This window comes from Mobula hypostoma, chromosome 4 (assembly GCF_963921235.1).
Source record: "Mobula hypostoma chromosome 4, sMobHyp1.1, whole genome shotgun sequence".
NCBI classification, from domain to species: Eukaryota; Metazoa; Chordata; class Chondrichthyes; order Myliobatiformes; family Myliobatidae; genus Mobula; species Mobula hypostoma.
In genome coordinates, this window is record NC_086100.1 from 149,580,917 (window position 1) to 149,604,697 (window position 23,781).

Consider the following 23,781-nt stretch of genomic DNA (forward strand, 5'->3'; position numbering starts at 1 on the left):
CTGATCTATGCCCTAAGCACATCTGCCATACCCTTTGCCTTGAATTATACACAGCTCAGTACATCAGCCCCACCATGCTCAACCTTTAGATTCCTAACCTCGAATGTAGGCTTAACGCAAACAAGAGAAAATCTGCAGATGCTGGAAATCCAAGCAACACACATACAAAATGCTGGAGGAACTCAGCAGGCCAGGCAACATCTAGGAAAAGAGTTCAGTTGAGGTTTCGGACTGAAACCCTTCGGCGGGCTGAACAAAATCGTTGGCCACAACCACTGTACTCTCTGTTCTGGCACTCTGGTTCCCTTCCCCCTGAAATGCTAGTTTGAATCCCCCCTCCATACAGAATTAGCAAATCTTCCCGGTAGAATATTAGTCCACCACCAGTTCAGGTGCAAATTAACCCTTCTGTACAGCTAACACCTTCCCTGGGATAGAGCCCAATGATCCAAACACCTGAAGCCCTCCTGCACCGATTCATTAGCCACATATTAAACTCATTAGCCACATGTTAAACTGTATGATCTTCCTATTTCTGATCTCACTAGCTAATAGCATGGGTAGCAATCCTGAGATCACAACCCTGGAGGTTCTGTCTTTTAACTTGGCACCTAACTTCCTGAACTCATTTTGCAGGACCTCGTCACCCATCCTACCCATGTCATTGGTATCAATCTGGATCACAACCTCTGGCTGCTCACCCTCCCTCTAAAGAAAGCTGTGAACTTTATCTGACGTATCCCTAACCCTGGCACCCAGAAGGCAACAAACCATCCAGGAATTTCGTTCTTGTCCACAGAACCTCCCTGACCAATAAATCCTCTATCACTTCTGTTTACCTCATGAGAGACGCTGACCTCCTAGCACAAAGATGCTTCCTACTCTTTGTGCTCTTCTTAGTCACTCTTGCCCAATGGAAGCACTCTTCCTCCTTCCTCCATCATTGTGACATCCATTTGAAGCAGCAGCTGGAATATTGCTACTTGCATCCATATAGACATCACAATGATGCAGGAGGTAGTGCTTCTGCGTGTTACCTTCTGAGACCTGCTTTGATCCTTTGTGGAAATTGCATGTATCTGCCGTTACTGTGTGAGTTTTCCCCAGGGTACTCTAATTTCCTCACGCATCCCAAAGAAGCAGTGGTTGATAGGATAATTGGTAACCATAAATCACCCCTGGTGTAGGTAGTTGTTGTGAAAATTTGGGAGAGAGTAAATGTCATCTCAGAGAGAATAGGTTACAAGGAAATAAGGAGAATGGGATTGATGGGATTGCTCTGAGAGCAAGCACAGACTTTATGAGCTGAATGGCCTCCTTCTATATCAGGATTGAACATTTGGACTGACTCCCCCAGCCACAGCTTTGAAACTAAGTGCAGACGGCTATATCATGATTGTGCATAGATCAAATCCATAGCTCAATCTGAAAGTGAAACACTGCAACGTTACACAACAAAATTCAGCCAACTCTAATGTTTTGGACCTTAAGGAAAAAGTGTCATCTTTATGTAACTTTTAAAAACAACATTAGATTGACACTCAGTACTCTTTTTATAGGACTAAAAAGTAGGATAAAGTTTTAAGCAGTAAATTTTAAGCATTATTCTTTAGCAATCTTTTCCAGATGTTAAAACAACTTTGTGTTTCTGTGACCTAAAATAAGAGCAAAATTTCTTAGTGGCTCAAAGAAAGATACAGAAAATTTGAAATGTCAACCTTCATTCAAATACATTGCAAGTGAATTTATAATTCTGCCCTCTGTGAACCTAAACGTTTAAAGAGATCTGAAAGAAGTGCAGTCGTGATTTTCTTACCGTTACGATCACAATACACTGGAGGGAAGTTAGAATGAGAAATCTGAGATGCAGCTGTGTCTAGAAGCTGCAGAAGTTTGTTGAAGTAAGGAGACTGTGAAGCTGAAAATTAAGTTTTGAGTAAAAATTACTGTGGCTATGAAATTTTGACTTTTTCTTTCATGCGAAACCTTTAAAGCAGTCTCCATCTACCCAGGGAATTGTGAAGATTTTGATATTTGGCCTTTATCATCACTGCAATGAACACTTTTCAGGACTAATTATGTAATTTCCAGTCATTGTAACCTTTGTACGCCACTGAAATGAGAGCAAGCAGGAAAGGAGAATGATGCGCTCTTCAGATTATTAGTTGACAAGGAACTGCATGTCACACAGGTCCTGTGAAGAGCTTAATCATAAGCTCGGTATGAAGGAGTCACAGAGCTGCTCCAGAAGACTTCTAAGCTTGATCATCATTCTAGATAACTCTCTCTGTGGTTTTGAATGTCACGACTACAATCGAATGATAAGGGGCTTTGGCAGGTACCTGTGAAATGTCACCCTGGTACCATTTTGACAATTGTCTGTCAGGTGACTGATGCTCTTTAGTGTAAAGTTGAAGGATTTGTTCAGTTTGGCTCCACAGCAGTGCAAGTGGTTGGTGTTAAAGTTGCATAGAAGAGAGAAGATGTACTGTAACATTATCACAAGGGAAGCCATTCTTTAACATTGGTTAAGGTTGCTTTGGTGAAGTGGAAGGAGTACACTTTGAAGAGACATCATAGTGCAACCCAACAGCAAAAGGGATGTTATGCTATCTCTCTTGCAAGGGTAGTGCATCTGACTCATGAAATGAATTATTGTGGAATGGAGTGGTTGACGAGGCCTATCAGCGGCATCAACAGAGCTCTGCGAAGAAGAGGTGTTTCTCGCAGGTTGGCAGCAGTTATTTAAAAAGAGAGCTTTGCAGGTGTTTGTCCATTGTACGGGGCCTATCAACAACATCAACAGAGCTCTATGAACTAAATAAAAGAACAGAAGGTATAAGTGGAGCGGCCATTGTCAGGGCAGCCATTGTTGGGATTAGGCCAGTGGCGAGAGGCTTTGGCTCAAAGGAGGCTTCGGTTCGGAAGAGTCATCGGCTCTGTGTGAAGTGTTTGTTAAGGTTTCCTTTTTTTTCCTATCTTACTGTACCATTTAAATGGCTGTGGTGTGTCCTTAGTGCCAGAAGTCGGAGAACTGGGAGACTCAGAGTCTCCCGGGGAACTACATCTGCGTGAAGTGCATCTGGCTGCAGATCCTTGAAGACCATACTGGGGATCTGGAGCAGCAACTGGATGAACTTCGGCTTGTATGGGAGAGTGAGGAGATAATTGATCAGAGTTCCAGGGAAGTAGTCACCCCAAAGTTGCAGGAGGCGAGTAGCTGGAGAAATGAAAATAGACAGTTAGAGCAGAGCACCCCTGAGGCCATTCCCCTCAAAAACAAATATACTGCTTTGGATACTTTTGTGGGGGATGACCTCCCAGGACAATGCCATGGCGACCGGGTTCCAGGCACTGAGCATGGGTCCACGGTGCAGAAGGGAAAGAGGGAGAAGAAGGGAACAGTAGTGATAGGGGACTCAACAGTGAGGGGAACAGACAAGAGATTCTGTGGACGTGAACGGGACACCCGGCTGGTATGTTGCCTCCCAGCTGCCAGGGTCAGGGATGTTTCAGATCACGTTCACAATATTTTGGAGAGGGAGTGGTAACAGCCAGATGTCTTGGTACATATCGGTGCCAGTGACATAAGAAGGAAAAGCAATGAGATCCTGAAAAAAGAATTTAGAGAGCTTGGCAGAAAGCTGAGAAGCAGGACCTCCAGGGTACTAATTTCTGGACTGGTGTCTGTGCCACACGCCAGTGAGGGTAGAAACAGGCTGATTTGGCAGATAAATTCGTGGCTGAGAAGCTGGTGCAGGGAGCAGGGCTTCAGGTTCTTGGATCATTGGGATCTCTTCTGAGGGAAGTATGAGCTGTTCAAAAGTGACAGGTTGCACCTGAACCCGAGTGGAGCCAATATTTTCACCAGCAGGTTTGTTAGAGCTGTTGGGGAGGGTTTAAACTAATTTGGCAGGGCAGTGGGAACCGGAGTGAAGGGAATCATGGTTTAAAAAAAAAATAAAGATAGTGTGCAGTCAGACTGTCAGGAAGGGCAGGCAGGTGATAAGACTTATTTGCAGCCAACAGGCTGAGTATCAAAACATTATGGATGTAGAATCAGAAACGATAGCAAATACCGAACTCAAAGTGTTATATCTCAATACACAGAGTATAAGAAATAAGGTGGATGATCTTGTTGCACTATTACAGATTACCGGGTATGATGTTGTGGCCATTACTGAGTCGTGACTGAAGGATGGTTGTAGTTGGGAGCTGAATGTCCAAGGTTACACGTTATATCGCAGGGAATAAGAAGGTAGGCAGAGGGGGTGTCATAGCTCTGCTGGTAAAGAGTGGCATCAAATTAGTAGGAAGATGTGATGCAGGGTCGGAAAATGTTGAATCCTTGTGGGTTGAGTTAAGAAACTGCAAGGGTAAAAGGACCCTGATGACAGTTATATACAGGCCTCCCAACAGTAGCTGGGATGTGGACAACAGATTACAACAGGAAATAGAAAAGGCGTGTCAAAAGGGCAATGTTATGGTAGTCATGGGAGATTTTAACATGCAGGTCGATTGAGAAAACAGGTTGGTAATGGATCTCAAGACAGGGAGTTTGTTGAATGCTGAAGAGATAGCTTTTTGGAGCAGTGATATTACAAGTAGAATAGATAAAGGGGATGCAGTGGATGTTGTATATTTGGACTTTCAGAAGGCTTTTGACAAGGTGCCACACATGAGGCTGCTTACCAAGCTTAGAGCCCATGGTATTACAGGAAAGTTACTAACATGGTTAGAGCACTGGCTGATTGGTAGGAGGCAGCGAGTGGGAATAAAAGGATCCTGTTCTGGTTGGCTGCCAGTGACTAGTGGTGTCAGCAGGAGTCGGTGTTGGGACCACTTCTTTTTATGCTGTATAAAAATGGTTTAGATGCTTGGAATAGATGGCTTTGTTGCCAAGTTTTCAGAAGATTGGTGGAGGGGCAGGTAGGATGGAGAAGGACATTGACAGATTAGGAGAATGGGCAAGAAAGTGACAAATGAAATACAATATTGGAAAATGCATGGTCATGCACTTTGGTAGTAGAAATAAGTGCGCAGAATATTTTCTAAACAGGGAGAAAAAACAAAAATCTGAGATGCGAAGGGACTTGGGAGTCCTTGTACAGAACACCCTATAGGTTAACTTGCAGGTGGTGAGATAGGCAAATGCCATGTTAGCAGTCGTTTTAAGAGGTCTAGAATACAAGAGCAAGGATGTGACGCTGAGGCTTTATAAGGCACTGGTGAGGCCTCACCTTGAGTATTGTGAACAGTGTTGGGCCCCTCATCTTAGAAAAGATGTGCTGGCATTGGAGAGGGTCCAGAGGAGGTTCACCAGGATGATTCCAGGAATGAAAGGGTTATCATACGAGGAATGTTTGATGGCTCTGGGACTGTACTCACTGGAATTCAGAAGGATTGCGGGGGGGATCTCATTGAAACCTTTCGAGTGTTGATAGGCCTAGATAGAGTAGATGTGGAAAGGATGTTTCCCACGCTGGGAGATTCTAGAGCAAGAGAGCACAGCCTCAGGATAGAGGGGTGCCCTTTCAAAACAGAGATGTGGAGAAACTTTTTTAGCCAAAGGGTGGTGAATTTGTGGAATTTGTTGCTACGTGCAGCTGTTGGGGGCCAAGTCGTTGAGTGTATTTAAGGCAGAGATTAATAGGTTTTTGATTGGACATAGCATCAAAGGTTACGGGGAGAAGGCTGGGAACTGAGGTTGAGGAGGATAATGAAAAGGATTAGCCATGATTGAATGGTGGAGCGGACTCGATGGGCCAAATGGCCTAATTCTGCTCCTATGTCTTATTGTCTTATAATTGGAAAACCATAATGTTCAGTTTGATGCAAACATGGGAATTCTGCAGATGCTGGAAATTCAAGCAACACACATCAAAGTTGCTAGTGAACGCAGCAGGCCAGGCAGCATCTCTAGGAAGAGGTACAATCGACGTTTCAGGCCTCCTGTACTGTAAAGATGAAGCCACACTCAGGTTGGAGGAACAATACCTTATATTCCGTCTGGGTAGCCGCCAACCTGATGGCATGAACATTGACTTCTCAAACTTCCACTAATGCCCCACCTCCCCCTCGTACCCCATCCATTATTTATTTATATACACACATTCTCTCTCTCTCCTTTTTCTCCCTCTGTCCCTCTGACTATACCCCTTGCCCATCCTCTGGGCTTTTCCCCCCCCTCCCCCTTTCCTTTGTCCCTGGGCCTCCTGTCCCATGATCCTCTCATATCCCTTTTGCCAATCAACTGTCCAGCTCTTGGCTCCATCCCTCCCCCTCCTGTCTTCTCCTATCATTTTGGATCTCCCCCTCCCCCCCACTTTCAAATCTCTTACTAGCTCTTCCTTCAGTTAGTATTGAAGAAGGGTCTCGGCCCGAAACGTCAACTGTACCTCTTCCTAGAGATGCTGCCTGGCCTGCTGCGTTCACCAGCAACTTTGATGTTCAGTTTGAATCAAGAGACATGCTTAAGAAGTAATGAAATACATGGTCAGTTAATCTGTATTTGATCTGTTTAATGTTATCCAGGATAAAAGAAGGACTTCTGACAGGATTGTGGGATCTTTTTGTAATTCTAAACTTCTAAGTCTCCTCGGAAGTCCCTAAGGCGGCAGGCTGCTATACTCTTAGTGACGAAGTATGCTTTAGCACTTCAAACAATATCTTTAGAATCATATCAGGCTCTATATTTCCCTCTAATTCAACTTCAGAGTAGCAAAATTCTATAAATAACTTTCCAGTCTTCTGACTTCGTTTTCTAATGATAACATTACCTTACCAATATTATATCAAAGCTGTTTCCGCTCTTCCTCTCATGGTATTGATGTCTTGCTTTCAGAATGCAAAGTGTTTTTGATTTTAAAAAAAGTATGGAATTTTGAATAAATTTGCTAAAATTGGAAAGCTGTGTTGAGATGTGTTGTGTAGAATGTAGATAAGATGTTTCTGCCCATCTTCAGTTAATTTTATATCCAGGCTGGACTGCATGTGGGAAAAGCAGTGCTTTAATAGACAAGAACTCCTTCCGTTGATTGAATGCTGATAGTTTTCAAGGGCAGGCCTGCTCGTCTTGTCTGCCACATTATTTAAATTGGCAGCTCTATATCAAAAGCAGGGAATGATGTCAATTTGTTCCTTTTCATCACTGAAATATTTCCAACAGTTTCATCTCTCTACCTTCATGGTAGTGAAAAAAAACCCTGCATTCTCTGACAGCTTTTCCCTTGCGGTTGGTAGGCAGGAGGCTATGCTTCCTGGCCCTGGCTGGTTTCTTTAATGGGGATATACATACAGGTATTCTGAAAACCTCTGAGTTCTCGCTGCATGAAAATCTGAAGTGTTTCTCATTAAGTTTGAATTGTGTTTTACACCTACTCATGTCTGCAGTGGAATTTTCTTGTAGTTTTTCTGGATTATTCTAAAGTGCTTCATTGTCTCATCTGATCATTATAATGGATTAAAGAAATCTAGATATTTTGTGGTTTGTTTAGATCTGAGCTTACAGCAGTTTACATGCATCCTCTCTTACTGGCATGAGATTCAAGTTACTTTTACTCGAGCGCCTTTATAACAAATCTCAGAGCTGAATCTCACCCAAGCACTGTGCAGAAGTGGTGGAGTTAACAGGAGGAAGTGAGACTAGCAGCCAAATAAATGCTCTGGGAGCATATCTTAGGTGACCAGGATCAAGGGAGAAAATTCCTTAGCAGGATACAAGGTAAGCAGTGGGAAGAGGCATGTCAAAATAAATTGATCCTGATTTTTACAGAATTTGTCTTAAAAATAAATTAGTCCCCACATTTGAGGGAGAAGCATAGTGAAATATAAAAAGGCTGCAGGAAGTTTGGCAACATTTATCAATAGCGCCCAGAAATGAAAGAGCACTACATCATCTCGTCAGGGTCATTCAAGTAATGATCATATGAAAGCATCAATAAACATTTTAGAAGAAAATTCTCCATTGTAACAAAATCTTATCTTTATTGCACTGCAGTGATTGATCACCTGATATTACCAAATGCTCCGAGTGTTACAATTTGATCTTGCAATGAGTGGCAAGGAGCTGTGAGGATTAAGGCAATGTTCCGTTGAACAATTGCGCCTCGTCCTCAGAGTGATATGTAATTCTGTTTTTTTATTTGAAAATGTATAACGTTAGTCGTGTTTTTTTCTTTGGGCATTCATCATTGTAATGAAGCATTGCCAGATCAAACTCTAGAACTGTGTCCCTTAAGGAAAAGGCCACATACGTTATCAACGTATAAATGGTGATTATACAATTCACCATATCAGACTAAAGGTGTAGCTATGGGCACCTGTATGGGTCCTAGCAATGCCTGTCTTTTTGTTGACTTCGTGGAACAATCTATGTTCCAAACCTATTCTGGTATCTGTCCCCCACATTTCCTTCACTACATCGACGACTGCATTGGTGCTGCTTCCTGCACACATGCTGAGCTCGTTGACTTCATCGACTTTGCCTCCAACTTTCACCCTGCCCTCAAGTTTACCTGGTCCATTTCCGACACCTCCCTCCCCTTTCTAGATCTTTCTGTCTCTATCTCTGCAGACAGCTTATCTACTGATGTCTACTAGAAGCCTACTGACTCTCACAGCTATCTAGACTATTCCTCTTCTCACCCTGTCTCTTGCAAAAATGCCATCCCCTTCTCGCAATTCCTCCATCTCTGCCGCATCTGCTCTCAGGATGAGGCTTTTCATTCCAGGACAAGGGAGATGTCCTCCTTTTTTAAAGAAAGGGGCTTCCCTTACTCCACTATCAACTCTGCTCCCAAATGCATCTCTCCCATTTCACACACACCTGCTCTCACTCCATCCTCCCGTCACCCCACTAGGAATAGGGTTCCCCTGGTCCTCACCTACCACCCCACCAGCCTCCGGGTCCAACATATTATTCTCCATAACTTCCGCCACCTCCAACGGGATCCCACCACTGAGCACATCTTTCCCTCCCCCCACCCCGCTTTCCACAGGAATCGCTCCCTACGCGACTCCCTTGTCCATTCGTCCCCCCCATCCCTCCCCACTGATCTTCCTCCTGGCACTTATCCGTGTATGCGAAACAAGTGCTACACATGCCCTTACACTTCCTCCCTTACTACCATTCAGGGCCCTAGACAGTCCTTCCAGGTGAGGCGACACTTCACCTGTGAGTCGACTGGGGTGATATACTGTGTCCGGTGCTCCCGATGTGGCCTTCTATATATTGGCGAGACCCGATGCAGACTGGGAGATCGTTTTGCTGAACATCTACGCTCTGTCCGCCAGAGAAAGCAGGATCTCCCAGTGGCCACACATTTTAATTCCACATCCCATTCCTATTCTGACATGTCTATCCACGGCCTCCTCTACTGTAAAGATGAAGCCACACTCAGGTTGAAGGAACGACACCTTATATTCCGTCTGGGTAGCCTCCAACCTGATGGTATGAACATTGACTTCTCTAACTTCCGCTAATGCCCCACCTCCCCCTCATACCCCATCCATTATTTATTTATATACATACATTCTTTCTCTCTCTCTCTGTCCCTCTCACTATACCCCTTGCCCATCCTTTGGGTTTTTCCTCCCCTCCCCCTTTTCCTTCTCCCTGGGCCTCCTGTCCCATGATCCTCTCATATCCCTTTTGCCAATCACCTGTCCAGCTCTTGGCTCCATCCCTCCCCCTCCTGTCTTCTCCTATCATTTTGGATCTCCCCCTCCCTTCCCACTTTCAAATCTCTTACTAACTCTTCCTTCAGTTAGTCCTGACGAAGGGTCTCGGCCTGAAACGTCGACTGTACCTCTTCCTAGAGATGCTGCTTGGCCTGCTGCGTTCACCAACAACTTTGATGTGTGTTGCTTGAATTTCCAGCATCTGCAGAATTCCTCGTGTTTACACTGTTTCTCAGCCAAGCTTTCTACACGCTGCTTACAATCCAGAGACGTCACCCATCTTTCCCAGTGTCAGATTATGCTCTCTAAAGCTTCCTGAGAAACTGATTCATCAAAAGATGCTTCTCTGTAGAACTATATTTGTCACATGTACATTGATACTTTATAACATGCAGTGAAATGTGTTGTTTGCGTCAATGACCAACACTGTCAGAAGATGTGCCGGGGAAGTTCTGCAAGTGTTGCCATGTTTCCAGCGCTAGTATAACATGCCCACAACATACTAACCCTAACCCGGATGTCATTGCAATGTTGGAGGAAACCAGAGCACCTGGAGGAAACCCAGGGAGAACATACAAACTCCTTACTGACAGTGGTGGGAACTGAACTGCGATCACTGTCTGTACTGCTATATGCTAACTGCTACACCACTGTACTTTACAGCCAGTCATAAGTAATTAGAGACATCAGTGACTTAGCTCTGTCACCACCATAATAGCACTATCTGATCAACATGCAAACAGGCCAACCTGTCAAACTTCAGAGATATGACACCTTACTGCTTTTATCCACATTGATGTTTTTATCAAAGAAATAAAGTCATCAAGAATTGCCATATGCAACAGAGCATTTGCATAAGAGCAATGGAAAATGTACTTGCAGCAGCATCATGGGCAACTAGCATGTAGCATGAGCAATGTGAAAAACACATCAATTAAGCATCAAGTAAATGCATTCTTTACAAGAAAGAATTGACTAAAAGCAAAGGAGCCCAACAGTGCAAAAGTGATCAAAGTGGTCATATCTTTGCTAAACTCTAGTGATTAAGGTTACGCAATTTGGTTCAAGAATCAAATAGTTGAAGGCAATAGCTGTTCTTGAACCTGGTGGTGTGGGATTGAAGGATTCTGTACCTCCTACTGGATGATGGCATCAAGAAGGTGGCATGGCCTGGGTGGTAGGGATCTTTGGCAAATTCACCTTCTTGAGATGGTGCCTCAGAATCAGGTTTATTATCACCGGCATGTGACGTGAAATTTGTTAACTTAGCAGCAGCAGTTCAATGCAGAACATAATCTAGCAGAGAGAGACAGAGAGAGAAATAATAATAAATAAAACATAAATAAACAAGTAAATCAATTACATATATTGAATAGATTTTTTTTAATGTGCAAAAACACAAATACTGTATATTTAAAACAAAAAGTGAGGTAGTGGCCAAAGCTTCAATGTCCATTTAGGAATTGGATTGCAGAGGGGAAGAAGCTGTTCCTGAATCACTGAGTCTGTGCCATCAGGCTTCTGTACCCCCTACCTGATGGTAACAGTGAGAAAAGGGCATGCCCTGGGTGCTGGAGGTCCTTAATAATGGATGCTGCCTTTCTGAGACACTGCTCCCTAAAGATGTCCTGGGTACTTTGTAGGCAGGGCCAGACTTCGGGCAGGGCCAGGCTGGGCTGCAGCCCAGGGACCAGAGCTGCAGAGGGGCCCAAAATAGGTAGCTATCATCATGGCGGACAAAAAAAATTCGAGCGTGGAGCACAGAAAAGAGAAAAGAAACAGGAAAAAGAGGACCATGAGAAAGAAGCATAAAAAAAGACATTGAAATTGACAGAATTTTTTAAACCTGTTCTGGATGATGTAGCAGTACCATTGCTTTTGTCACAGTCTGAGATCGGTGGACAAATGGACACTTGTTCAACAGCTAGCGCTAGCACCAGCGTTTCCACAGGACCACCGTCCTTGCCACAGTCAGCAGCTAACGTTGAAGAGGCAGAGAGCATGACTTTGGGATTCCCGACTACAGAGGCCTCCGAACAACCAGGTCGGGCTGCCATTAATGTTAACGTTACCGCTACTGAGGATCCTTACAACAGTGTTCCTGCTTGCTGGGGAAAGGAAACCTTAGATGATTCCGTCTGAGACAAGCATACCAGGCTAAGAAAGGGCCGGAGACCTGCCAGAATAAGGATGTGGATATCGAAGCTTCGGAACGAGCAGAGACATTTTTTCTCCAAATTTCACTTCAAACGCAAGCTCATAAACGGTGAGTACATATCAAGGCAATGACTCTTATATTCCCCTTCCACCGGCTGTGTGTTTTGTTTTGCATGCCACATCTTCAGTGATGGTAACTGTCAGTCCATCTTCGAAACTGGCTTTAGCGACTGGAAACATGCCACTGAGTGCATAGGAGAGCATGGAAATAACGAACACCACAGGAAAACAATACTGACCTACGTTACACTAGCGTCTGACAGCGGAAGAATAGATACAGAACTGCAAAAGCAGTTCGAGTAAGAGTGTGTCTACTGGACTGACGTATTGAGAAGAGTGGTGGCGGTTATGAAGTTTTTGGTCGAGAGGGGACTGGCTATCTGAGGCTCCAGTAACATATTTGGCATGTCTGATAACGGCAACTACATGGGCATTCTAGAGGTAATAAGTTAGTTTGACCCGTTTTTGAAGGCGCACATACAGAAATTTGGAAATGCAGGATCAGGCACCCTTCATAGCTTTCACCTAAAACATGTGAGGAGTTTATTGAACTCATTTCTATTTTACTTTCTCAGAACACACGGTTGAGAAAAATACCTAGATAAGAATGCTGTGGCATTGTTTGAGAAATAAGGCTTATGGTATATGCAGCAATAGCTAAATAAAGATTTAAGATTGGGTACATCATACTTCGTCTCCCTCATAACTTCACTAAGCCAACTAAGCCTAGGTCAATTTTTGAGTGCTTTAGATGCTGTCCTTCAAACTAAGAATCTGCATTACTTTCTGTCCTCCCTCTATGTGGAGTACTTTGCCATGTCTTCAACCTGAGCCTGAGGCTCCGGAGGGTTCCTGTACTGTGGAAGACGTCCTGCCTCATCCCTGTGCCGAAGACGCCGCGCCCCAGTGGCCTCAATGACTACAGGCCGGTGGCATTGACCTCCCACATCATGAAGACCGTGGAGAGACTTGTTCTGGAGCTGCTCCGGCCTATGGTCAGGCCACACTTAGATCCCCTCCAGTTCGCCTACCTACCCCGACTAGGAGTTGAGGATGCCATCGTCTACCTGCTGAACCATGTCTACGCCCACCTGGACAAGCCAGCGAGCACTGTGAGGGTCATGTTTTTTGACTTCTCCAGTGCGTTCAACACCATCTGCCCTGCTCTGCTGGGGGAGAAGCTGACAGCGATGCAGGTGGATGCTTCCCTGGTGTTATGGATTCTTGATTACCTGACTGGCAGACCACAGTACGTGTGCTTGCAACATTGTGTGTCCGACAGAGTGGTCAGCAGCACTGGGGCTCCACAGGGGACTGTCTTGTCTCCCTTTCTCTTCACCATTTACACCTCGGACTTCAACTACTGCACAGAGTCTTGTCATCTTCAGAAGTTTTCGGATGACTCTGCCATAGTTGGATGCATCAGCAAGATGAGGCTGAGTACAGGGCTATGGTAGGAAACTTTGTCACATGGTGTGAGCAGAATTATCTGCAGCTTAATGTGAAAAAGACTAAGGAGCTGGTGGTAGACCTGAGGAGAGCTAAGGTACCAGTGACCCCTGTTTCCATCCAGGGGGTCAGTGTGGACATGGTGGATGATTACAAATACCTGGGGATACGAATTGACAATAAACTGGACTGGTCAAAGAACACTGAGGCTGTCTACAAGAAGGGACAGAGCCACCTCTATTTCCTGAGGAGACTGAGGTCCTTTAACATCTGCCAGACGATGCTGAGGATGTTCTACGAGTCTGTGGTGGCCAGTGCTGTCATGTTTGCTGTTGTGTGCTGGGGCAGCAGGCTGAGGGTAGCAGACACCAACAGAATCAACAAACTCATTCGTAAGGCCAGTGATGTTGTGGGGATGGAACTGGACTCTCTGACGGTGGTGTCTGAAAAGAGGATGCTGTCTAAGTTGCATGCCATCTTGGTCAATGTCTCCCATCCATACATAATGTACTGGGTGGGCACAGGAGTACATTCAGCCAGAGACTCATTCCACCGAGACGTAACACAGAGCGTCATAGGAAGTCATTCCTGCCTGTGGCCATCAAACTTTACAACTCCTCCCTTGGAGGATCAGACACCCTGAGCCAATAGGCTGGTCCTGGACTTATTTCATAATTTACTGGCATAATTTACATTTTACTATTTAACTATTTATGGTTCTATTACTATTTACTATTTATGGTGCAACTGTAATGAAAACCAATTTCCCCTGGCATCAATAAAGTATGACTATGACTATGACTATTTGAGGCCTGTAAGCTTATAGCCTACGTATTGTCTAAACCACTGTCTTGGTCCACAGCTTTGATATTTAGACTGTTATGTACCCCGTAACTGGGTTGCCAAACCAGCAGAAATGGATCACTCAGTTGGAGTCTGGATTACTGGAACTAAGAAAGTTTTATTAAAGAAACAAGCAACACAGTACTCTAATCAAACAGATAATAAATGCAACAGTTCAGCAATGATAAACACACATGTACACAGAATTAGGATAACAGGATCAATCAAGCTCTATTGTCGTCTAGGGGTAAATGACCAGTTTCAAAGTGACACAAAGTTCAGTTCAATTGAATTCAGTTCAGTTCGCAGTAATCAGTGCCGTGGGAGATGGATGGTGGGGGGAAGGAGAGAGAGAGCAAAACTAATGAATATTCAAACGGCTTCCACACAGACCTTCGATATTCTTCGCAGTCAGCTTTCGGGCGAGCCCTTTGTGATGTCTTCTGAGGTCACCGACCGTGACCCCTCCGTTTCCAGATGTGATCGTTTCTCTGCGATGAACCTGGCACCCAGGCAAGGGTGGACACACACCAGGTGCCCGCTGATCGTGCTTTTCCACCCCGTGCGTATATGGCTTGGTCCTGCGACCAGCCTTCCAAAACTTCCCACCGACTTATGGGAGGCGCACTGCTTCCAAGGTCTTGTTACCTCGTGGTGTCGTGTGTGTCGCCTTAGCGAACCTGTCCCTTTTTATCCCCCTGCTGGGGTATCGCCTGTCCATCACTTCAAACAGTTCAGGGTTCAAAGGGGGAGCCGATCTTGACAGCTCTCCTTCCGTTAAACTCTCCTGTCCCTTCATTAACATCTCCAAATGCTGCTCCATTGTTTTCCTTATCTCTCTTTCTCCTGAAGACAGGTGGCAGACCAACTGCTGATCCCACTGGTGCCAGCACAGGCCAGCTAACATCTTAATCTATGTGTATTCTCGTCACAAGACCAGTACGACCTTTGCTCTTGGTCTTGCCTTTTTTGCTTGGTACAGCAACATTTTATGGTGTCGGCAGGGGCCCATCAGGGCCTCCAGCCCTGCGGCCCCGGCCCCACTAAATCCGGCCCTGTTTGTAGGCTAGTGCCCAAGATGGAGCTGACTAGATTTACAACCCTCTGCAGCTTCTTTCAGTCCTGTGCAGTAGCCCCTCCATACCAGACGGTGATGCAGCCTGTCAGAATGCTCTCTGTGGTACAACTATAGAAGTTTTTGAGTGTATTTGTTGATGTGCCAAATCTCTTCTAACTCCTAACAAAGTATAGCTGCTGTCTTGCCTTCTTTATTACTGCATGGATATGTTGGCACCAGGTTAGATCCTCAGACACCTTGACACCCAGGAACTTGAAGCTGCCCACTCTCTCCGCTTCTGATCCCTCTATGAGGATTGGTATGTGTTCCTTCGTCTTACGCTTCCTGAAGTCCACAATCTTTGGTCTTACTGACGTTGAGTGCCAGGTTGTTGCTGCAGCACCATTCCACTAGTTGCCTCCTGTAGATACTCCCGATTATGATCCTGATACCTCACTTGCAAATGGAAATTTCTTTCCTACACCTAAGGGACAGAAAAGAATGATTTCTAACTACTTTTCCAAGTAGTTGATTCTATTACAGGTTTCCCCCGCCATCCAAAGGTAGAGCGTTCCTGTGAAACGGTTCGTAAGCCGAAATGTCGTAAAGCGAAGAAGCAACTACCATTTATTTATATGGGAAAATTTTGTGAGCATTCGCAGACCCAAAAATAACCTACCAAATCATGCCAAATAACACATAAAACCTAAAATAACAGTAACATATAGTTACTGTTACTAAAGCAGGAATGATATGATAAATACACAGCCTATATGAAGTAGAAATACTTTTCCACAATCATAACTGAACTGTTCTCTGTAGCGAAAATCTCACGCAAGCGCTGTCGGCAGAAAATTTCATGCAAGCGCTGTTGGCAAAAACACGGCGCAAGCGCTCTCCAGTAACCTTTAAGCTATGAAGCTGCCAAATCATACCAAATAACACGTAAAAATACACAGCGATATAAAGTAGAAATAATGTATGTACAGTGTAGTATCACTTACCGGAATTGGGAAGACAGCGCCGAGCACACTGATGATGGTGTGTTAGGCTGAGTCGGAGTTTGGGTGGTGCAGTGACCCCCACCCTACAGGCCGCCAAGCGATACATTGCCGCGAAGCATGCAGGGGTCCAGCGGTAGCCGGGAGACACACAGCACATCTTTAAGAAAAAAGCCGAAACAAACATGCTAATTAATTAGGTGCCACACGGCACGTAATTGTCGGCCCAGGTCAGTGCCGATTTCCGATTGTATTGTCTCTGATCTGGGCCGACAATTACGTGTCGGCGGCACTTAATTAATTAGCATGTTTATTTTGGCTTTTTTCTTAAAGATGTTCTGTGTGCCTCCTGGCTACCGTTGCATTCTCTGCGGATCGGTATCTGTCCGTGGCCTGGGGGTTGGGGTGGTGGGACACTGGGGTGGCTGATGTGGAAGGCTTGCTTGACTGCTGAGCCTCGCGCATTTTTCTATCACACAGTTCTCTGTAAGGACTCAAACCATCCTGCAAATATCCCCTACACCGACGTACCCTTTCAGAATTAAAGTTGTACTTTATCATTACTCATTCGGTTTCGATTGTTATCCTTTTTTCTTTCAATTGCATCAGCTCTTCATCTGTCAGTTCTTGGTCATGGGATGTCAAAACCTCTTCAACATCATGTTCCTCAGCTTCCACAAGCCAAACGCACTTAGTCCTTACTTCGTTCACCAGGATCAAAACGCTTAATTATGTCTAGTTTCACGCTAAGTGTAACACCCTTATGAGCTCTTTTAGGCTTTTCCGATATCTTAGAACTCATCTTGCAAACGGCTGCTCACAGGCACGTGTTTAAGCAGTGCTGGCGAGAATCTGGGGGAGAGCGGCTGCTCGGGGCGCACGCTGATTTTTTTTCGTAACAGTGAAAACACCTTCTGAAAACGAAAACAGAGTACTAATGTAGGTCTTTCATAATAGTGAGGTTTCGTAAAGCGACCGTTCGAAAAGCAGGGGACACCTGTATAACATAAACGTTTAGCCACCCACTTGTACTGGGGTGGGGGGGGTGGCGGTGTTGGCTTCAGTTGATATTAAAGGTTTATACAGCAAACACAAAATGCTGGAGGAACTCAGCAAGCCAGGCAGCATCTATGGAAAAGAGTACAATTGACATTTCGGGCCAAGACCCTTCAGCTGTGGGTTGCTGAAGGGTCTCAGCCTGAGGTGTCATCTGTTCTCTTTTCCATAGATGCTGCCTGGCCTGCTGAGTTCCTCCAGCGTTTTGTGTGTGTTGCTTAGATTTCCAGCATCTGCAGATTCCTCTTGTTTGTGATTAAAGGTTTATGTTGGTTCAGAGAATGATGGAACAGGACAGCACAGGCTGGCTCACTGGGTTTTGCTAGGTTGATCCATTGGATCTAATTAGACCTGAAAAAACACAGGGCTCAAAGCTGAAACGAGGTTTCACAGCTAGAGCTGGATTAGTTAGTGTGTTTGAATGTAGATTATCCTGTACAAAGTCCCTATGCCATGAAAGTTCTGGGAAATAAAATACCGAAACTGGCATTAGACCCGTTATATTTTGTACCCAGTTCAAGTACAAAATTCATTTTGGCGAGACTATTGTTATTTTCAGACCATGGACTGTAGGCCAGGTGCTGTGCTGAGATGACTAGTCAGTTCCTCCTGGGAAAGGTATGCGTCCAGCTCCTCACAGAAGCATATCTGTCAGGTTTAAAAATGCAAATGAGTCTCTTTAAATAACCAAACTGAGACTTGGACTGGTTTTGAGCAGACTTGTTTACAAGAAACTGGGCAATTTGTTTCCATGACTAATAGTATCACAAAAAAAAATCAGCTAACGATGTGAGTAAATAGGAAGTATGCCATTGTACATGAACTGGTGTCCGAATTATTGTTTTACGAGAAAAATAGTGGTCTTTTATCGGCCTGCAACATACCAAGAGGCTATGTTTTGTCCATTGATATTATAATTGTCACTTCAGCCTGATTTTGCTTGAACGTAGAATAGTAATGCACAATACAGGCTCTTCAAGCCCCAATGTTGTGCTAACCTTTTAACCTACTCCACAATCAATCAACCCCTTCCCTCTCTTTTTCTTTCATCCATGTACCAATCTAAGAATCTCTTAAATGTCCCTAATGCATCATTCTCTACTACCACCTTTAGCAGTGCATTCCAGGCAATTATAAACCACTGAGTAAAAAAAAACTTACCTCTGACATCTCCCCTAAACTTACCTCCCATCCTTTAAAAGGACTTCCTCTGGATTTGTCATTGGCCTTTGGGGAAAAAGGTGTAGGCTGTCAACCCTATGACTCTTATAATCTTATGCTCCACTGGAGTAAGGGAATGATGCTTGTCTTCAGTCAGATTTCCTACAGAATTTGAATTATTATTAACTTTGGCACTGGAAGCTGATGCAAGTGTGAACTGATGATGTCACAGTGAGAGATAGCAGATTTCTGAAACCGGAATGAGCGGCTGCAGTGACTGTATCCTTGACCAATCAGTTTGTGGAAGCCTTGAGAAGATAATGTTAGTGTGGGTGAATTTAATGTAAAATCAGGCATAGAAAGGAAAATAAAAGAGATAAAGAGTGAAATGAGAGAGAAAACTGAGACAGAGAAAAATAGTTTGTAAGTTTAAATGTTAATATCTATAATACTTGAAGGAATAAGAGTCTCCCTTTCCAACCATCAGGCAGGTAACACATACCATGTTATTAAAGGTAAGGTTGAACTTGAAATGACGAGACTTAACCTTTGTTTCAATCAGCTGTTGTGGATATGTATCAGCTTCACGAAACTCAGTGCAGTGTAGTGGTCAGGGAGGCAAGGAGGTGCTGTCGTCAGAAAGCCAAGGTAGAGTAGCTACATTTGGACAAGCTGTATTTCTGCATTACCTGCCCCTCACTTGGTCACCCGAAGATGATTATTTTAGTGGCAGAATTTGGCCATTGTACACCGATTTACCTCATTGGTTTGAAATTAACGAGTTTATTGTTGGAATGCAGTCAATAAAAGATTCAAATACATTATTTATATTTTTGTGATCCGCAAACATTCAAAAATTTGTTATAAAAGTGGTTCTTTGTATTTTGTAGTAAACACGCTTATCTTTTTTGAAAACAGTATGATTACATCCACATTTTAAGTATCAGCAGATTTCCACAGTTTGGGAGCTTTTTATATGGGATTTGTATTCATGAACTGTTTGTAGTTAACTGAGCAACAATTTTGTTTCAGCTATGTTTCCTTTATTACAGGAGATGAAGCTGGCTGCTTATCTAATACAGCAACTGGGTATACCAGTGGGTGTCTGTCAAGCCGTGCTAAATCTGCTTCTTCCCAATGCCATCCAGGAAGAATTAGTTCTGTTTGTAAATAGGATCTATCCTGAGGGAAATGTTAGCAGTGGGATGAACAAGGATAAAATGGATGAGAAGAGAAAGAGGTAAGGCCTTTTTGATGAGAAGCTGACCTCCCCATCATAAGATGGATTTGATGGGGGGGAAAAAAGCGTTGATTGAACAGCAAAGTACAATAACGTGAACTCCATAAACTGGGAAAAGTGCCTGAGAAAAGTGGATTGTTCGTATTGACTTTAATAGAATGTCAAGTGATCTAAAAGCAGCATCTTTCTCCTTCTGAAAGAGGAAAGTGTGCAGCCACCCTACTCAGTACCTGGGATTCGAAAGCAGCATTTCAACTTGCCCTTCATCTTGACATGATCATATTATTTCAGGAACTCAATAATAGAAAATAAGATGCTGCTAAGTCTGAGCTATGCAGCTTGTCAACTTTGATCTAACCAGCTTGAGCTGTCAACCTAACAACCACTGAGCTTCTGAAGGCAGCCAAGTAAGTTCAGATGCATGCATCAGACTGCTGGTCCTAAGGGTTGTTTTGCAAGATCCCAATCTGTACCTATTACAGTCAGTTCTGACTTTAATACTGTATCTAGGCAACTACTATTTAAGGTTCAGCTACTCATTTTACACATCTTGTTGTTTACAAGACCATAATCCCACCTGATTTTTTTTTATTTGTAACCAGTGAGTAGGAAACTTCATTTAGAGTCAATGAATAAGTGTGATATTTTATGTTTGACTTGTTGAAATATTATTGAAATGGCTATATGTATCTGTTTAATGTATTTTGAAGGAATTTATTACATGAGGAGTGATTGGTAAGTTTGTGGCCTAAGGTGGAAGGAGTCAGTTTTAGAAAACCTAGCACATTTATTTTTCCTACATTTACACACTTAGTCCAGCAGTCGTGGAGCATTCAGATCCCTTCTTTGTAGACGTCGCTGTCTTGGACCTCCAGAAAGTGGTTCACAGCAGGGGTGATTGATAAGTTCGTGGCCTAAGGTAGAAGGAGATGAGTTATTAACTTCAAACTTTCTGAATAATCACTCAAAGCGCTGAACTGCACGTGCATGTAACGAGAGCTGTATAACTCATCTCCTTCTACCTTAGGCCACAAACTTATCAATCACCCCTGCTGTAGACTACCTGGAGGTCCAAGATGCTCTCGCTACATGCACGTGCAGTTCATCTCTTTGAGTGATAATGCAGAAAATTTGAAGTTAGTAACTCATCTCCTTCTACCTAAGGCCACAAACTTATCAATCACCCCTGCTGTGGACCAGTTCTACAAAGAAGGGATCCGTATGCTCCACGACCGCTGGACTAAGTGTGTACATGTAGGAGGGGACTGTGTTGAAAAATAAGTGTGCTAGGTTTTCTAAAATTAACTCCTTCTACCTGAGGCCACAAACTTATCAATCACCCCTTGTATATCTAGATGAATTACTTTGCTTATTCACCTTACTTATTTTTCCTGTGCATTCCAATACAAATCCATTTTTCTCAACATCCTTTATTGTTCAGCATGAAACTTGTTTCAGAAATTATTCTAAATGGACTATTCACAGCTGTTTTGTTCACTACACCTGTAAGAACTCACAAATCAGCAGTGATTAAAAGAAAGACCAAATGAAGGAAAGAAATAGGGTTAGAATAATCTGCTGAAATGGAAACCAAAAATTCTTAAACGTAAATTTCAACTAACACGAAGGAAAGGACACACACTGAGAAGAGTGGAGACACAAGAAGCTGCAGATGCTGCTGTAATCAGAGAACAAGTGAATTGCTGAAGAGAAGGCAGCGGCCAGGTGGAAATGAAAGGAGAAAGCAGGCAGCATGAGTACGATCCAGCATCCAACGAACTGGAGATATGCCTAGGATGCAGTCTTTACCATCTCCAACTTAGTGTATCTTTATATCTCATAAATATCTTTAAATTGGAGACACCGGAGACAGCAGACGATGGAATCTGGAGCGACACACAATCTGCTGGAAAAATTCAGTAGCTCCCCCACAGATGTTGCTCAAGCTGTTAAATTCCTCCAGCAGGTTATTTGTTGCTCTAATATCATTAAGTTTTCCTGTTCTGGCTCACTTTACTATCATGCCAGCTGGCTAAATGTAATTTTCCAAAATGTTTCCACAGATTTTATACTGCATCACTCCCAAGGCCCACATGTACCAGAAAGTTCTAACTTTTAATTTTTTTTTTTAAGTTCTGCAAATTTACAACTTACACTTAAGAGTAAAAAAATGGTAGCCAAGATGGATGATTTTGGAATAATATTCCTATTTGATTTGTCTAATTTAATTACTGATCTATCTACAGGAAACTTTGGGAATCATTGGAACTAAACCTGAGGAGCAAGCTCATTGGTGAAAACCTGGGGAAGATGAATGTTCCCTACGGCAGGACAGGAAGGTAATTACCTTTACTAGCTCATATCTACTTGCTTGGTTTCTGTGTGGAGGTTTTTAAAACAAAACCATGCGGTAAGAAATGAAATATGAATTCCATTTAATTATTTTGCAAAGTTAATTACTTACATTAAGGAAATTTATTGGTCAGCTCAACTATGTAATTGACTACAATGTCCAATAAGTATACTTAAAGACCACCACTTACTTTAGCTTTAACATGTATACATTGTAAGGTTTTATTCACCTTGTGTTTATTGGCACTGTGAACATTGAAGGAGAAGCTATGATTTGTTCCGACATTTGGATGTGAAAGGGAAGGCCAGAAAGATTTCTTTTTTGTACTGATTTTAATTAAAATCTAGTGAAAACCTTCCCTGGGTGGTGGAAGTGTTTTAGAGAGGTTGCAAAGTGAACGTGAAAGAAACAAAGAATTAAGAAATATCCATTGATCTTGCAATCACAGAAGGTTGCAGGCTAATGCATTATGTACCTTCCACCTGTAAACCATTCAGGGTTGATCAGTGAAATAAAAAAAGAGATGTAACAATGAAGAAAAAGGTGCAAATGTCAGGAAAGTACTGTTGGAATAAATCTGAACATTTTGCCTTGACACTGAAGGGACAAGCGATGAAGAGAGCTGAGACATTTGAAATTTTTTTTCCATACCAAATGCACTGATTTATATTAAAACACTGTTATAAGTGATAATTTTGTAACAAGGAAAGTGAGTGTATAGCCCATTAAAAGCATTACAGTTTAATCCTGCCACGATTATATATGTCTTCAAGTATTGTCCCTTCTTTCTCATTTCAGCTCCTGCCATGCCATTCTTGAACAGAAAAAAACATAGCTCCAAACTTCTGCAATCCCTCCAATATCCTTGAATAAGTCATTGTCTCCCAGCAACGCTGCCTCATGATGCCCTTTGTAAACTTGACATAAGCCTAACAGCAGTGCCGAGCAGCAATCCCCAAACAGTTCTGTCAATATGAAAGTGGCCAAACAGGGTATCCCAAACAGCCATGCTTAACCATCACTGAGTCCTTTTCATCCATCACCCCTCGGCTTAATGACCTGAATTAGCTCCCATTTAGGTCTGGTCACATCCTGCAATTTAAAATTCAGAACCATGTTGTCATTTCCCTTCAATGGCTTAACCATCAGCATTTATCAATTTGTCTGAGATCTTCCAGATATTGTTTATCTCCTGTTCTACCCTATTGATCATCTTTGAATTTAATCAATCCAATATTGGTAGCTTTGTCTTCAGTGACCAAAGCATTAAACTCTGGATTTCTCTAAACTTTTCAAACTCTCTCTTTTTTCTAAGATTTTGAATTAAAATCTACCTCTATATGATATCTTTGATTATTTGTCATAAAATCTCCATTGAGGCCCAGTGTTAAATTTTGTTTTGACGATGCTCTTGTCATTTGCCTTGGGATATTTTGCAACTTCACAAATACTTGTATAACTTCAATGGACTTGCACTGTTGTCCTGAAATAAATATGAAGCAAGAGCCTTTTGTTATTATTTCCAGTGTTGTATTTAGTGCAGCCAAGTAAGACTGAGTAAATAACTGGAAGATGTTATGCATAATGATCCAATGATCCATGTTTGACCAGCTGCTGTGTGTTACAGGAGTTTAAAAAATACATTTGTATTATTTGTTAGATGGTATTGTTTACTATGGATTTGAAAAATTGATTTTTCCCAGAGTAAAATGCTGTAGTGACT

The 23,781-nt window shown here is 43.1% G+C and overlaps 1 protein-coding gene across 7 annotated transcripts in view; it reads left to right on the forward strand.

Annotated features, from left to right (window-relative positions):
- Nucleotides 1-23,781, forward strand: part of LOC134345667 (limbin-like) — a 313,316-nt gene that overhangs the window by 205,919 nt on the left and 83,616 nt on the right. For all 7 annotated transcript variants that reach the window (XR_010017745.1, XM_063046694.1, XM_063046692.1 and 4 more), the window contains 2 exons: nucleotides 19,518-19,705; nucleotides 21,952-22,044. Coding sequence is in view for 6 of the 7 variants with exons in the window: in XM_063046694.1 (XP_062902764.1) it covers nucleotides 19,518-19,705; nucleotides 21,952-22,044 (281 nt within the window). In the remaining variant the exon portion in view is untranslated. The remainder of the gene's footprint in view (nucleotides 1-19,517; nucleotides 19,706-21,951; nucleotides 22,045-23,781) is intronic.